Genomic DNA, 14,025 nt, shown 5'->3' on the forward strand with positions numbered 1-14,025 from the left:
CTAAAAGCCTAATATATTTTGGTCTACCAGAATGCGAAGAGTCGGGATGGCGATAGACCCAAGTATCAAATAAGGTAGGTCGTCCGGCTTCTACTTCTGATTGGCTGGGATTTTTTATTTTCTTTGCGCTTTCCAAATAAACACTATTCATTAGTGGTGCACCTTTACCCCACAGAGAATAGTTGCCTTTTGGTAGGAAAATCTCGTTAAATAAATGCTCTTTAATGGAATAAGGTTCACATAGAAACCGATATTTAAACACTTACCTTGGACTGCAATGTCAACGTTCAAGTAGGCCACGGCTCTTTGACTCAACACCTTTGAATGCTCTTCAGCCCATTCATAGGAGCCAATTAGGCCGTACTCTTCGGTTCCCCAACTACAGAAGATAAGACTCCGTCTTGGACGCCAACCTATTTGAGGGAAATAAGAAAGATGTTTAGTGAAAGATTCCAAATTTAACAGACGAATATTTGACTGTAATCAAGTTTCGCTTTTCCGAAAGCTCTGGTCATCTCCATCTAGACGCAGTTCCGCTAGATGGATCAAGAGCACCAGAATACAAGCGTCGCGGCGATTTCCGACTAGCAAGTAACGATCTAAAATAGATGAATATATGTCAAGCTGCGCGTTTAACTATGTGTATCTAACTTACCTGGTTCTTCACGGCCGTGTAATATGCCGATTGTATTGTATACTGTTGCTATTTTATTGGCCATGAGAATTTCCATTTTAATTGTCCAATTCATTAACCGGAATTCAGGACCTAAGAAGTGTGGTGTTTAAATTGCCCCACCATTCGGCTGGTGTTTCCTTCCCTTTCAATGACCCGCAAATAGGAAAAGCCATAAAACAAAAGAGCGGGGATAGCATTTCACATTTAAAGTAACTGGAACCTATAAGTAAATTCAAGGCATCCTGCTAACATCAAGACCTCGTATTACTAACCGTAATAAGGTTTATGCTTCGTCATAACTTATCGGTTGCACTGGGATGTTGGGCAACACGGCCTGTGATTGAGGAATCCTATACGCGCTTTCTATATACAGCCGACATAAAAAAACCAATTTAGTTTATCTTAAACAATTCCTACACCTTTTTACGAAATGCTTATGCAGATCTCCGGAAAATGGAGTTATGGGATCTCCGTTTCCAAGCATAATGGTGCCAGACTGGACGGCCATAACCGGCATCCACCATGAATCTGGATACGTTTCATTCCTCCCTTTCTTGGCAAACTCCTTGGGATCAGAGTATAATAACACTCCTGAAGCCCCCTTTTTTCCAACCAGATTTGCCTGGTACACCAAAAAATAATAATGAAAATAAACAAATAACATTTTCGATGTTACTGGTAGGAAATATTTCTGCTCATTGGCTTACAATGTTTCCCCGAAATGATGCACGATCTTGCGACGAGCCAACACGATCTTGCCACTAACGTCGATTCCTCTTTTGCCAAATACCGCCAAATACTCATAATCAGCTTCCTGTCCAAAATGAACGTAGACTAGGCCGTCCTACACGATGAATACGTATTAGTCTAATGAAAACTAAGTGACGATTTTGATAGCTTTTTGTATCTAGAATCAATGTCGTTTAACCTACGCATGTAACAGTTCCAGTTCCAGAGTAAGCATTGAAATTGGGCGCCACAAGGCTTGACTTCTCTTCTGGGGAGTACAATGGCGTTTGTTTACCCGAAGACGTGAAATTGACTACACCGTTGCTATCAACGATATACACCTTATTCGGTTTTTTCCATGTCTGGATAAGATAGTAGAACATGGTATGGAACTACGGTGACCTGGTCCAAACCGAAATCGAGAAACTGATCGCGTAGGCCTTCAGCCTGTTGACGGTCTTGTTCTGTTTCAGCTAAATGAGGAACGTTACTCAGATGTCTGAAACAATGTTAAGATAAATAATAAGGTTATTATAATATAATTTTGAAAAGTATCCAATTGTAGACTATACTTAAGGAAACTTTCAATTTGTGCAGATGAAAATTCGTCTTGTAAATATTGGAAAACATCGCGTTTATTGGCTGACAACCTGACATCGATTGACTGGCGTTGTTGTAACCGGCGTAATAAAGACCAACACCTTTATTTTGCAATAGATTTTGCAGCATAAAGAAGAAAAATTAGGGGTGATTATTCAAAATTATATTAATTGAGTTGAAGAAAAACATACCAATAGCTATGCCTGTGGCAACGTAGAGGATTGCAAATCCGATCAGCAGCAAGTTGTTGGCCATTCTCAATATTGGCCGTTGAGTAGAAAACGTGAACAAACTGGGCTCGAATCAACAACCCGTTGCACAAGAAAGATCAAGCTTTTCTGTAACATTTCATCTAGCTTCCTCCTTATTACATCGTTGTTCCGACGATTGAATAACTATCTACGACGGCGACTCGGCGAGTCTAGTGACACACACACACCACATGGCATTTTCCCACGCAAGCGTTTTGCTGTCATTTCCATTGATCTAGCATGGGACGATCTTCAAAATAGGCACATCTACTTTGCTTTACTAATCACAAGATGAACTAAATAAACAAAATACTAATCTGGGAAAAACAACTGCTCGTCTTATCTTCCACAGAATCAATGCTCGCGTCATGCCTCATGCGTTTACTTGTTCACCTGTGATGCCAAATCACACACTTGATTTTTTTTTACGTAATTTGTACCGCAGAGTGGACAGAGTTTTCACAAAGTCCTTGTACAGCTAGTTTCATACAAAGTTCATGACAAAAAAAAAAAAGAAAAAAGATAGAAGTGACCAGGTCTTTGTACATTTATTTTTTCCTCTTCATTCCAGTTATTACACAGACGATTTCACCGATGAGGTATGACAATGTTTCTTGAAATACGATGAACAGCAATTAAAGCTGCTTTAAGGCTGGTTTGAAAAAGTAAAGACGCACTAATTGACTGCTTTCCATGCTGTTCTTCGGATGCCGCGAACTCGTTTTAGCACTCAGGATTTTTGGGCAAGTGTCTGAAGACACGACACTAATCGGCAGACATGTTTAGTTGCTAAATATATTATCACAAAACTTTTCTTTTTTTTCCTCAGTCAAACCCAACGAATGGAAGACAAAACGAAAAAAAATTTTTATACTTACGCTGCCACTCATGAATTTTGGCACAGTAGAGCATGAGTTATGCTACTAACTTGCTTATGTATGTTTTTCAGGAATCATTTTCTTTTATATTTTTTTTTGTCAATTTCGTAACAAGGTTATAGCTCGACCCGGCCCGAACTAGGAAAAGAAAAAAAATTAGTTTGTACCAAAAAGCATCGATTTTTGACGCTCATTCAGCAACTTGGTTCAACACTAATGAAAAGGCAAACATAAGTGAGTATAGACTCTCCTGCTGCCGGTTTTGTCAAAACGTGAGCTGCGGAAGGGCCAACGTTGCCAACCTGGCTGTGCTTTTGGAGACCATCGGAGATGACTTCTCTAGACGTCGTGCATCCTTTTGGGGAAGGTGCTGAAACGGGCATGGCACCACTTGGCAACAAGTCGAATCCAGTTGGTAACGGCAGACTACGAGTGATGAATCTAAACGAAATTCTTCGTTGCTACTTTGGGATAAGCAGTAGCAGCGAGTTTAAATATTGCACATTACTACATTCATGGCGCAACGAGATGCAACTTAAAATGTTTGAAAGTAATTATGCAAAAAATACCGAAAGGTATATGAAAATAATTTGGACAACGGTCTATTTGGATATGTATGAAGATTAATGGAATTCACAATACTTACAGGAATCGGCTGGCATGTCCGTGTGGAGACCATATCGGGTAACTGCTGACATTATTCGGATGACTCCAGTCATCGCCTAAGGTACCGTAGAGCCAGTGTTCGTCGTGAAGGATTTTGTTGCCCTCTAAAACATTTGGAAAGGTCTGTTTCGTTTTGGTTTGAGCTGCGCCCTTAATTGACATTGCACTGTCAATAGCAGCCTCTGCAGGCTTTCGATACGTCAGGTGATTGGTTTTAGCCAATGCTTTGGCAAAGACTCGGGGTTTAACACGAAGGGGTGTTAAAGGGGGTAAAATAAAATTAGTCGTTGAACTGTTCAATCCAGGTTGAGTTGTCAATTTTGGTCGAAATTTGGCAGACATGCGCCTCGTCCTAAGGATGAATGTAAACGAACCAAGTAACAAAAAAATTAGTATACCAAAGATCGCTCAAATTGCACGCACATGACTATTTACCGATGTGTCCCTATACCACTGTTAAGAACAGTAACTTGACGTTCAATTGACTGCATTTTTGTTTTTAAACGTTGTGTTTGAAGCTGAGAATTGGTGAGTTGTGTGCGAAGCTGTCGCTCGGTCTCTTCCGCTGTTTGGAGCAAAGCCCTTAGCCGACTCACTTCTTGGCTACTATTTAACCATAATAATCGATTTTTGTCCACTAATCCCAACTGGTTCTTAAGCGTCTCTTTTGTCATCGCCAAGTCACGCCTGTTGAATTAAATGAGAGTGCGGTCATTAAATAGACAAGAATCTGTTTCACACCTCTTACTTTTTATGGAGGAGCTGTTGCTTCAAGGCGATAAGCTTCGGTGAGCTGGATTCATTGGATTTCAACGGGGATTTGATCTTTGGTCCATCAGAAGCACGAGGCGTCGATACTGTGGCATGTGATTTTGCTGCCAGAGTTTCTCCCAATTTCTTGTTATTTTCCACATTTAGTTCGTTTTCTTTAGCATTGGCACCAAAGGGGACAGTGGGTGGCGGAATGATCGGAGCTTGTCTTCGCGATGTAGTCAACTCCACGGACGGCTTGGGGGATGCGGCTGACCGGTCTTTTCCCGCCGAGTGCACTAAATCAATTTTAGAAGAAACAAGAATGGGCTTTTCGTAAGTGGTAGTCCTAGAAACGACCCTAGACTCTTGAGTTGCAGGTTGCTGAACGGAAGCCGATAAATCGCCTTTGGGAATATTATCTAACTGGGGCAAGACAAGGGTGGGAACTTTGGACGCTCCTTGCTTTAGAAGTTGGTTTTCACGTCGAAGAATCTCTTGTTTCAGCCTCTGATACTCTTCTTGTTGGTTACGGGGTAAATGGGAAAGGGCATGAGGTATAGCTGCATTCCTCTCCTCGACTGTCTGACGGGCTGTTCTAAGAAGGGCAGCGATCGAGCTTTCTACATTGTATTCTTCTTCGTCACTCGAATCGGAAGAATCATTCCGCAAATCAATTACAAGCCGGTCAGCTTTTGGGATATGAATAGGTTTCAGTGGAACCTTTATCGGAAGATTTCGCCTTTCGATAACAGGATTCAGCATTGGCGGTTCATCAACTTTTTTATCTTTCTGCTCAGGCTGCATCTGCACTTCTAAATCTTTTGTTTGTTTTCGAGCCACTTCGATTAAAAGCTGCGCCCTCAGTAATTCTTCATCTTCGTCGTCTCCTTCTTCTTCCTCTTCCTAAACAAGAATTATTTATATGTTCTAAAAATTAGAAATACTAAGTCTATTGCTTTTTACACAAAACTGGTCAGTTTATGTTCACAATTAAGTAAAAGTATTACCAATATGATTGTATAAATACCTGTATTCCACTAGAGATTACTGGCTCTGGCATGGAATTTGTTTGGGGTAATGTGACATCTGAATTGGAAATTTCTTTTGGTTTTGCATTCACAACAACTGAATTCAGGGCTTCTATTCGTAATTTAATTTCTTCATCAACATCTGAACCAGAATCCTCTTCCATGCTTTCCACAGAACCTGGAGTAATCAATTCAAAAGATTGTTTCCATCTCTTATCTTTGGATTCTTCAGATCCTATTGTCACAGAGTTGCCTGGTTTTTCTTCTTTCCTAGCCTGGTTTGAGGGCACCTTTTCTCTATTGGACCTACTACCACTGAATCGATTTCTAGAACTACTATTGCTATCCATCCTCGATCTGGATTGACCTAACCTTTTAAGCATTCTTGGTGGTGATTTTCTCTTTGATGAAACAGATGATTTTCCCCTACTGGATCTTTGGGCTGGCTTTAAACCACCTACATGTTTCAACTCCATTTTCCCACTATTTCCTCCACTGTTTATGCCAGACCCTGGATGCTTCGTACTGTGTAATCGGTTTTCTGTAAAACTATCTGGTTTCCTAGATGACACCACATTAGTTTCAAGAACAGATTTCCTGGAGTTTAACATCTGGGATTTAATGGGAGGATGACGTATAAATTCTGAAATGATTTCTATATCGTCGTTTGCTATCTCTCCCTCTTCTAATTCGCTGTCGCTTGTGACGGGGTCCGTTAGTTTTTCCATCATTCCTGCTTTAACGATAGCCGCTAGTATGGTCATCAGAGAAGTCAAATTGTACACAAAATTGCAAAAGTATAAACTAGCTACCAATCTTCACAGTAAACTAAGTAACCAACACTTATCAAATATGTTAATCTGCTCTGAACTTTTACGCTTTTAAATGCGATAAGAGCTGGAATGGAACAGTTAATCGCTAATTCACTCAGAGTATGCCGTGGTTCACTACACGTTCTACTAATTTGGGAAAGGCCAGTGCAATGGCTTCGGCCCCCATGACTTAATTGAAAGTGGCATGGCATGAAGCGCCATTGAAACCAAGATTCAGAACCACTGATTAAGGAAAGATAACATACCCAAAATGAGTTATCTGTTATACTTTAAATACAAACGTTATTGATGTAAAGGCCCAATTTTTTTAGAAATTCCCGTTAAAAAAAAATTGCTATAAAAGCTGTTAGAAATCCAGAATCGACTGTACAGCAACGCCACCTATGAGAGTATTTTGTGATAAAAAAGTCGAATGCATAATTCTTGGAAAATTTGCCGTTGCCAAAATCAAAACCACTGGATTGGTCAAAACCCAGACGTCTAAATCTATATATCTTTTTCTTATGAAAACTAACACAAAAAGCCCATTAGCCCAATAGAGGCTTCTCAATGTGCAGTGTCGCAAAATCATTTTTTGTCGTATGCGGAACTTTCCGCCAGTAAATACGACGTCAACACAGGACCCATACTGAGAGTAAGGTAATTAATTAATTTTACATTGAATTTAACTATTAGGATAGTGTACTAACTTATAAAATAATCCATAATTATTCTTAGAAACTTATTAGAAAATGGGAGCTACTAAAAAAAATTTTTTTTTTTATTAATAAAAAAAAATTTTTTTTTTTTTTTTTTTTTTTTTTTATTTTTTATTTTTTTTATAAAGTAAAATAAACAATCTATAAATTTGGGACCAGGTGTAGCAGTTGATGCCAAAGCAAAATCCAAGATTGAAAAAGACCAAACTCGTCTTAAAAGAAGAAAGAGAAGATATTTTTTCCACGTTCAGGTTTAAACAACGAGGCAAGTCGCTCTACTGAAGATGAGCTTGTGGTAAGTGATTTCCACTCCCTAATAGAAACTACCAATAATGAAAAATTACTACGGTACATGAATTGGAAGGATTCGAAGAAAGATGTGCGTTGTTAGAGGATATAAACAATCATCTTCGTGAACAGCTACTTCATCTCTCGGATTCATGGCAGAAAACTTCTAAACTGTTTGAATGTATTATGTGTTCAAACAAAATGCTGAAGAGGCGGGCGGGGCGGGTCCCGTCTGATGGCTTATAATACTTTGCCTTGGACCGCTCATAATTATGCGCCATTTATCTTGGTCGTAGAAATTAAGAATCTTTCTGTGTATAAATTATTTTTTGTATGTAAAAATTTGTTATCCTAAGTATACTGCCTTTGTTTTGTAGATAGAGATTTCCCTAAAGCATGACGTAATATCGAAAATAAAAAATTCGTCCACGATCAAGTAAGGCCGATTGACCAAAACGTAATTGGTAGGTCTATGTGTAATTCGGCATCATTTTGTGTTCTCTGTTCCTATTCGAATCTTTAAATCTGCAGGCTATTATAATACCGGTCATTAGGTGTGAAAAATGAGTTACAGGCTTCTCACTGATTAAAAAACAGACAGACTATTGTCTTTTCACGAGAAAAGGCAAATAAGGGAAGAAAAATCATTTTTTAAATGTCAAATGGGCAATGATATCTGCTATATCTCTGTAACATTTCGAAAGCAAAAACAAGTAGACAAACGAACGAAAAGAAAATGTCTATCACCGTGCTTGCGTAAGCCCTGGGAATAAAAGTAGGGATGAAAGAGAAACGGACGTGACATACGATGAACGCCAAATTATTTACCGTTTAAACGTGTAACATCCGCCGTGCTGTGTTGGGTTATTGTAATCACGTCAAAATGCACAGGGAGAAAAATTTCAGTTTCCGCCATAGGTTCTGTTTATCTTTTTCTCAAAATGAATTCATTTATTCGCTATATAATTGATATGAAGAGTCAATTTTATTTTGGTTGTTGAAAGGTGGTGAACACATCAATTATGAAATTTGTTGGACTTTGTAATCGAACTTGCATCTCAACACCTAGACACATACGCCTCGTTTCTTTCCGCCTTGCGTCCTGTCTAATGCCGAATGCTTATCGTGTCCGACACCCAATGCTGTAACGATTGTTATTCGACCACAAACAAATGCAATAGGACTGCTTCCGTTCGTATCAGCTTTGTCCTGCGCCATGAAGCTATACCGAATGCTTTGTCCTGGCTGCGGACAAACGGGAATTATAAAAGCATATGATAAGCGTTGCGTCGTATCTGGTAGCAGCTAGAGAAAAACGACGTTCTAAAATCAGCTGCGTATAAAAGGCAGTGTGGAATTCGAAAATCAAGCTAGACAATCAGTCCCTCTCTCACGCGTCAGTGAGGCTGGTTGAGGATAACGTTCTCCGTCACTTTCACGCTGCATAGCTAAATTCAAAATGGCACGTTTCGTGATTTTTTCTTCTGTTTTACTTGTCGTTTCGCTCTTCGCTCCCAGTAGTTTGTCAGTTGATGTTAATGAATTTCTGGCGCAAAGGGAACGATTCCTGGCTGACGAATCCGCCCGGATTTTAGGTGGTGGTATAACGCTGAGCAGCAATGAGGAGCTGGTCAACACCATGTTAATGACCGCCAAAACATTTGAATATGATCAGTCATTTTCTTCGCTTAACTTTACTCCGGCTACGCATTTCTTCCTATCAAAGCCGGCAATGCTCGAATCAGAAGTCTTTCAGTTCATCCGTCAAATGCCAAAAGGTAAATACACTCTACATGTAAACCTCACAGTAGCCTATGCAGTACATAATAGCAATAAATTAACATTATGTTATAGGTGGTGTTTTGCATATCCACGACGTGGCAGTCACTCCGGTACAGTAGGCACCAATTTCTTTCTCTCGACATCTGGTGTCTAAATATGAATAATTAATATTCCTCGGTTAAGGCGCTTCATCTATTGTCCTTTTATACGTAGTTGGAATTCATCATCTACGATGCTAGCTACCGCCCAAATCTTTATGTTTGCTCTCCACCCAAAGATCCAGTTTTCTTTCAATATGCTTCACCGGCTCCGGCTAATCTGCCTGACTGTGACTGGACTTTGGTGGCTGACAGACGAGCACAAGAAGGAGCCCTTCAGTTTGATGCCTGGCTCCGCTCAAAGTTATCGCTCTACACTCCAAACCCTCAAGGTTATTGGTCGTTTTTTAGGATTAAAGAACAACAAAAACAGCTTTGAAATGATCCGTCTCATTGTCGTTCTGTAGAGGCTTACCCGAATACCAACTCCGTCTGGACGGCATTTGAAAACACTTTAATCGCTGGCAGCGGGATAATCACATATGCACCAGTCTTTACTGATTATTTTTATGAGGGCCTTCAGTCGTTTTATGATGATAACGTCCAATATATAGAAATCCGTACTACTTTACCCCAAGTACGACAAAGATTTGGCGACTTTATGGATTAGTAGTCTATTTGTTGATTACAGACGGTACTGAATAACAAAAGCTTAATTGATCTCACATAGGTTTACAACCTGGACGGCACGTTATTGGATGAAGCCCAGGTAACTCAGCTCTACAAGGATACGTTTGATCGCTTCCGAAACGATCATCCTGATTTCACCGGCGCTAAAATCATTTTCGCTCCTTTACGTCGGGCCGACAACGCCACTATGTCACGATACGTTGAATTGGCCTCTCAACTTAAGGTCTTAATTATAAACAAAACCTGCAATTTTAACGCAATAGCATCTAATCAGTGTTCAATCAAAGAGCTGATTAATTCCTCCCTTTATTATAGGCCCAGTTTCCTGATGTAGTGGCTGGATTTGACCTTGTTGGTCAAGAAGACTTGGGACCTCCACTCAAAGAATTTTTAAGTCAGCTTCTTGCGGGGGCAGTTGATCCCAATCTTCATTACTTTTTTCACGCTGGAGAAACCAACTGGCACGGTACTGATGTAGATGAAAACCTCATTGACGCCATTCTACTAAACACAACTCGCATCGGGCATGGCTTCGCTATCGCTAAACATCCTAGCGTCATGGAGCTTGCTAGATCTAACGGAGTTCCAGTTGAAATTTGTCCTATCTCGAATCAAGTATTTAATTTTAAAAAATGTGTGGTTCACTTCCAAGTGATGATTTATAAATTGGTATTTTACGTATTTTCAAGGTGCTTGCATTGGTAGACGATTTGCGCAACCATCCAGCCGCAATGCTTTTCAGCAACGGTTTTCCTTTAGTCATCAGTTCAGATGACCCAGTACAATTTACACTTGTCATATCGTTCTCCTCGTCATTTCTTTTTAAATAATTCATTTTCTTTTTTCTAAACAAATTCTGATAGGCGTCTTGGGAAGCTGTTGCTCTTAGCTCGGATTTTTACATGGCTTTCATGGGCCTTGCTGGAAAGAAAGCCGATATTCGAACCTTGAAACAACTAGCCATCAACTCAATTATGTAGGGCATAATGTTGTCTGAAGATAATGGGGTTTTAGTCGGTTTTAATTGTAAAATTTACGTGAACAGGTTTAGTGCCATGACTACCGATGAGAAAAATTCTGCCATGGCAGAGTGGCAAAGGCGTTGGAATGACTTCATTCTCAACAAGTACGAAGACTACAAGACAAAACACAACTTGATTTAAAGGACTTAATAAGACTAAAGAAACTAAGAATGACTTATCAAACGTTATACTGAGACCGCAGTAGATTTGCTAAAAAAATCCCAATACAATTCAGTGCAAAAGGCAAATGATTTCTATTCATGTTTCGATCAATTACAATAGCTGTCGTCATAGGCCTACTTTACAACGAGAGGTGAGAATGGTACGGTATCCTATTTACTTCTACCAATGTCTGATCGCGATGACTTGGCTTTGCTACCTTTATTCTGACGAGCGTAAGCAGAGCCGACTTTAGCTTCTTCATCAATTAAGACGATCCATCCTCGCAGGGCGTCAGCAGACGGACGTTTGTTCCATTTGGCGCTGAAAGTATATGAATTTTGAAAATCGATAATATAAAAAGTGTTTACTGAAAATATGAGTCAGACAGCACTTTGGTACTCCATCTGGTGGTAATACAACGTTAAGGATTGCGTCGATTAAGCTTAGTTTGAGAAAGTGATCCGTATTGGTAGTTGTAGACAGCGAAGGGGATGCATTCACCTTGCACAATCAATCATAAAGTCAGACAAAGTTTCAAAACTAGACTTAGATAAATATTGTATATACCTCAATCAGCCAGGGTTTCAGATTAGCATCTATGATAATGTCGTACCCGTAGCATTCGAAACAATGAGGATCACTAGATAAATTTAAAGGTGTGTAGTCAAACCAGTCAGGAGCAAGCATGACATTTATTACCTTAACATCATTGGTGCCACAGCTTTAAGCGAATGCCCTTTATTTTAGAAATATTTTGTCCAAAAAAATGTTTTTAGCTGGGACTAATTTGTTGTTTCGTTCTATGGTATGCTTACCAATAACCCAACAGATTTCTTGCCACAGCAATTCAGCTGCGTCACTGCCACGGTGACTTGCGACGTAAAAAAGTAAGTCTTCCACGCTCCACTTTCCTCCATGATGTGGATTGTAATCATCCTAAACCGGATCGTAAAAATTTAATAAGAAAAACTTAATGGCCCACAAAATTATCGGTCATGTTACCCCTTGTTTTTGAATAGCAACGTTGGTTAAATGGACGAGCATATTATCCATCTAAATTAAAAGTGAATCCATTAGCTACTTTCTTCATTTAAAAAAAATTTGACTTCCAACCATTCCGGTCACTCAATGAAGAAAGAAGTTCACACGCACCTGATGAGTACTGCGGTCATATTTAGCGCTACAAAAGCGGCAGAAACCACGACGAAATAAGTAGGCCCGAATAGGGCGGAAAGAAGTAACCAAAACGTATAAGCGAAGATCGAATTTCTTTCCCCCAATCAGAAGAGGCGATTCAATGTACTTCGAAATGACGTAGGATTCCCTCGGTGGCGCTGGCTGCTGCGGATTACCACTGCCCACTGATGAAGCTTGTACAGCATGACGGCCGTAAGTCGATGCCGAGTTCCCTTCATTGGACCATTTTTTATCCTCGAAAGCTGAAAGGTTAATTAAACAAGAATAAGAATGAGAAAAGAATTTTGTTAATCTTGTTAATACCTTGGTTACGAGGAAGATCCCTGATCCTTGGGAACGGCCACAAGGTTTCATGATCCATGTACATGTCGGGCAACGTCGATATTCCTCGGCAAAGAGATTGTAATCTGCTGGTAAAACAAACGTGACGGGCACAAATTCAAGGTTGAATTGTGACCGTTCCCGAGTTTCTCGTTCTTTGTCCTGTTCACGTTTATAGCGTTTGATGTTTTTGACCATCAAGTCTTTCCTGGTAAGCTCGTAATGATTCGGAAAATGATTGATCAGCCTGCAGAACGGAAAAGGGCAAATTTGTGAAAGGATATTCATGTTGAATTTGAAAAATCGATTAACTGGTAGTCACCAAGACGATACGAGCTTTCGGCGGAGAACAAACTGCGACAGGTTTGAGTATTCGCCCTTTGTGCAATAATAAGCAAAAAAAAATAAAAAATAAATCATGGAGAACTTTTTAACATGGGTTTCGTGTTTCGTGCATGAGGCAGATCTGGTGTTGATCTCGTTGCCAGCAATATTTTCCTTCACCGATACAAAGTATGTACGGCGTAGAAACTCTGCAGCTTTGTCTTACGTTCGTAACACGAGACGATTCACATTTAACTAGACGAATAAGCAAAGACCCTTACCAGTAGAAATTCCAGTCTTCATCGGAAGTGGCAGAGGTCCAACCGCGTTTAACAAAATTGGCAGTCACCACAGACTTTTCCATATCCGTAAAATAAGTAATTCTCGACATGATATTAAGTAGTAGATTTAAGACAGGAACGATAACTACCGTATTTCTGGTAATCCAGACTACGTCACGTTATGGTCAAGCCACAGTAAGCGATATGTGAGGTTCCTCATCTCTGTTATTGATTAAACAACATGACAGTGTAAACGCTTTGTAGAAGATTACAATTTTGATAATGACAAGGTCTCATGGCTTAGATGGCAAAGCGCCTGCCTAGTAAGCAGGAGATCACGAGTTCGAGTCTCGTTGGGACCTGTTTTTTTGTTATGTTCTACTCGGCAAAATTCTACAACTTTGAATTGCTAATATCATCGGATTATTTGAAGGAGTCTGTTAAAATATTCTAATTCACATTGGAGTTTCTTTTCGGCGGAACCACAAGGCAAATACTAAAAAGAGAATGTAAGCACATTTTCTACTGGGTATGGTTCCTTAACGATTAAACCGATTAAACGTTCGTTTTTCCTTTCCTAAGCTTGTTCATTTTTTTCTAAGAAATAATGCAGTCCAGATGGGAAAATGTCAAGCAGCGAGACACGTCATTGTGATACCAAGAAGTAAAAAGAAAATGCAAGGACATCACAAACCACTGGACCAACCCACTTTTTGATCTTTAGTTTTGTTGTTTTTTTATTTGTTCAGGGGGCGGCGAACCCAAGAGTTGAAGAGAAAGGTTCCACTTTTGATCGCTAGATGGTTAG

General features: G+C 39.8%; 4 protein-coding genes and 1 non-coding gene across 8 annotated transcripts; 2 read left to right on the forward strand and 3 right to left on the reverse strand.

The window, feature by feature from the left end:
* Positions 1-338: 338 nt before the first annotated feature.
* LOC116929473 (glutamate carboxypeptidase 2 homolog) lies at positions 339-2,650 on the reverse strand. Its single transcript, XM_045178003.1, is given in 9 exon segments — positions 339-599; positions 656-1,298; positions 1,384-1,407; positions 1,410-1,520; positions 1,609-1,761; positions 1,763-1,904; positions 1,978-2,051; positions 2,054-2,106; positions 2,197-2,650. Coding segments are annotated over 8 exon segments (846 nt in total). The 5' UTR covers positions 2,261-2,650; the 3' UTR covers positions 339-599; positions 656-1,073.
* Positions 2,651-2,785: 135 nt separating this feature from the next.
* Positions 2,786-6,520, reverse strand: LOC116929426. Of its 4 annotated transcripts, XM_032936657.2 has the most exons (6): positions 5,581-6,520; positions 4,549-5,456; positions 4,236-4,487; positions 3,781-4,152; positions 3,437-3,598; positions 2,786-3,272 (listed from the first exon to the last, which is right to left on the reverse strand). In XM_032936657.2, exons 1-6 carry the CDS (start codon positions 6,343-6,345, stop codon positions 3,251-3,253), a joined length of 2,481 nt encoding a protein of 826 aa, XP_032792548.2. In that variant the 5' UTR covers positions 6,346-6,520; the 3' UTR covers positions 2,786-3,250. The 4 variants fall into 4 exon arrangements, with proteins under 4 accessions (XP_032792548.2, XP_032792547.2, XP_032792546.2 ...); XM_032936656.2 differs by having other exon boundaries at positions 2,786-3,595; XM_032936655.2 differs by having other exon boundaries at positions 2,786-3,598.
* A 2,240-nt stretch (positions 6,521-8,760) lies between these two features.
* Positions 8,761-11,173, forward strand: LOC116929438 (adenosine deaminase 2). The gene is made up of 9 exons (XM_032936678.2): positions 8,761-9,178; positions 9,255-9,292; positions 9,396-9,612; positions 9,688-9,857; positions 9,951-10,133; positions 10,226-10,525; positions 10,600-10,689; positions 10,774-10,886; positions 10,956-11,173. The coding sequence occupies exons 1-9, from the start codon at positions 8,860-8,862 to the stop codon at positions 11,071-11,073; spliced, it is 1,548 nt and encodes a 515-aa protein (XP_032792569.2). The 5' UTR covers positions 8,761-8,859; the 3' UTR covers positions 11,074-11,173.
* On the reverse strand, positions 11,163-13,980 carry LOC116929456 (probable tubulin polyglutamylase TTLL1). Its single transcript, XM_045178006.1, has 11 exons — positions 13,218-13,980; positions 12,925-12,990; positions 12,595-12,859; positions 12,515-12,533; positions 12,247-12,464; positions 12,097-12,147; positions 11,910-12,030; positions 11,794-11,830; positions 11,662-11,734; positions 11,486-11,595; positions 11,163-11,415 (listed from the first exon to the last, which is right to left on the reverse strand). The coding sequence occupies exons 1-11, from the start codon at positions 13,325-13,327 to the stop codon at positions 11,265-11,267; spliced, it is 1,221 nt and encodes a 406-aa protein (XP_045033941.1). The 5' UTR covers positions 13,328-13,980; the 3' UTR covers positions 11,163-11,264.
* On the forward strand, positions 13,507-13,579 carry Trnat-agu. The gene has a single exon. It is a non-coding gene; the product is annotated as a tRNA-Thr (tRNA).
* Positions 13,981-14,025: the final 45 nt, after the last annotated feature.

Source organism: Daphnia magna, linkage group LG8 (assembly GCF_020631705.1).
Source record: "Daphnia magna isolate NIES linkage group LG8, ASM2063170v1.1, whole genome shotgun sequence".
NCBI lineage: Eukaryota > Metazoa > Arthropoda > Branchiopoda > Diplostraca > Daphniidae > Daphnia > Daphnia magna.

Bases quoted from the DNA above. Each gene is read 5' to 3' on its own strand.
- LOC116929438 (XM_032936678.2), top strand. From the start codon at position 8,860: ATGGCACGTTTCGTGATTTTTTCTTCTGTTTTACTTGTCGTTTCGCTC. The intron at 9,179-9,254 runs GTAAATACACTC...ATTATGTTATAG, and splicing joins CATCCGTCAAATGCCAAAAG to GTGGTGTTTTGCATATCCAC. The intron at 10,887-10,955 runs GTAGGGCATAAT...TTACGTGAACAG, and splicing joins CTAGCCATCAACTCAATTAT to GTTTAGTGCCATGACTACCG.
- LOC116929426 (XM_032936655.2), bottom strand. From the start codon at position 6,345: ATGACCATACTAGCGGCTATCGTTAAAGCAGGAATGATGGAAAAACTA. The intron at 5,457-5,580 runs GTATTTATACAA...ATTCTTGTTTAG, and splicing joins TAATCTCTAGTGGAATACAG to GAAGAGGAAGAAGAAGGAGA. The intron at 4,153-4,235 runs GTAAATAGTCAT...ATTCATCCTTAG, and splicing joins AGTGGTATAGGGACACATCG to GACGAGGCGCATGTCTGCCA.
- LOC116929456 (XM_045178006.1), bottom strand. From the start codon at position 13,327: ATGTCGAGAATTACTTATTTTACGGATATGGAAAAGTCTGTGGTGACT. The intron at 12,860-12,924 runs GTTAATCGATTT...TCCGTTCTGCAG, and splicing joins TATCGTCTTGGTGACTACCA to GCTGATCAATCATTTTCCGA. The intron at 11,416-11,485 runs GTGCTGTCTGAC...ATATACTTTCAG, and splicing joins CCACCAGATGGAGTACCAAA to CGCCAAATGGAACAAACGTC.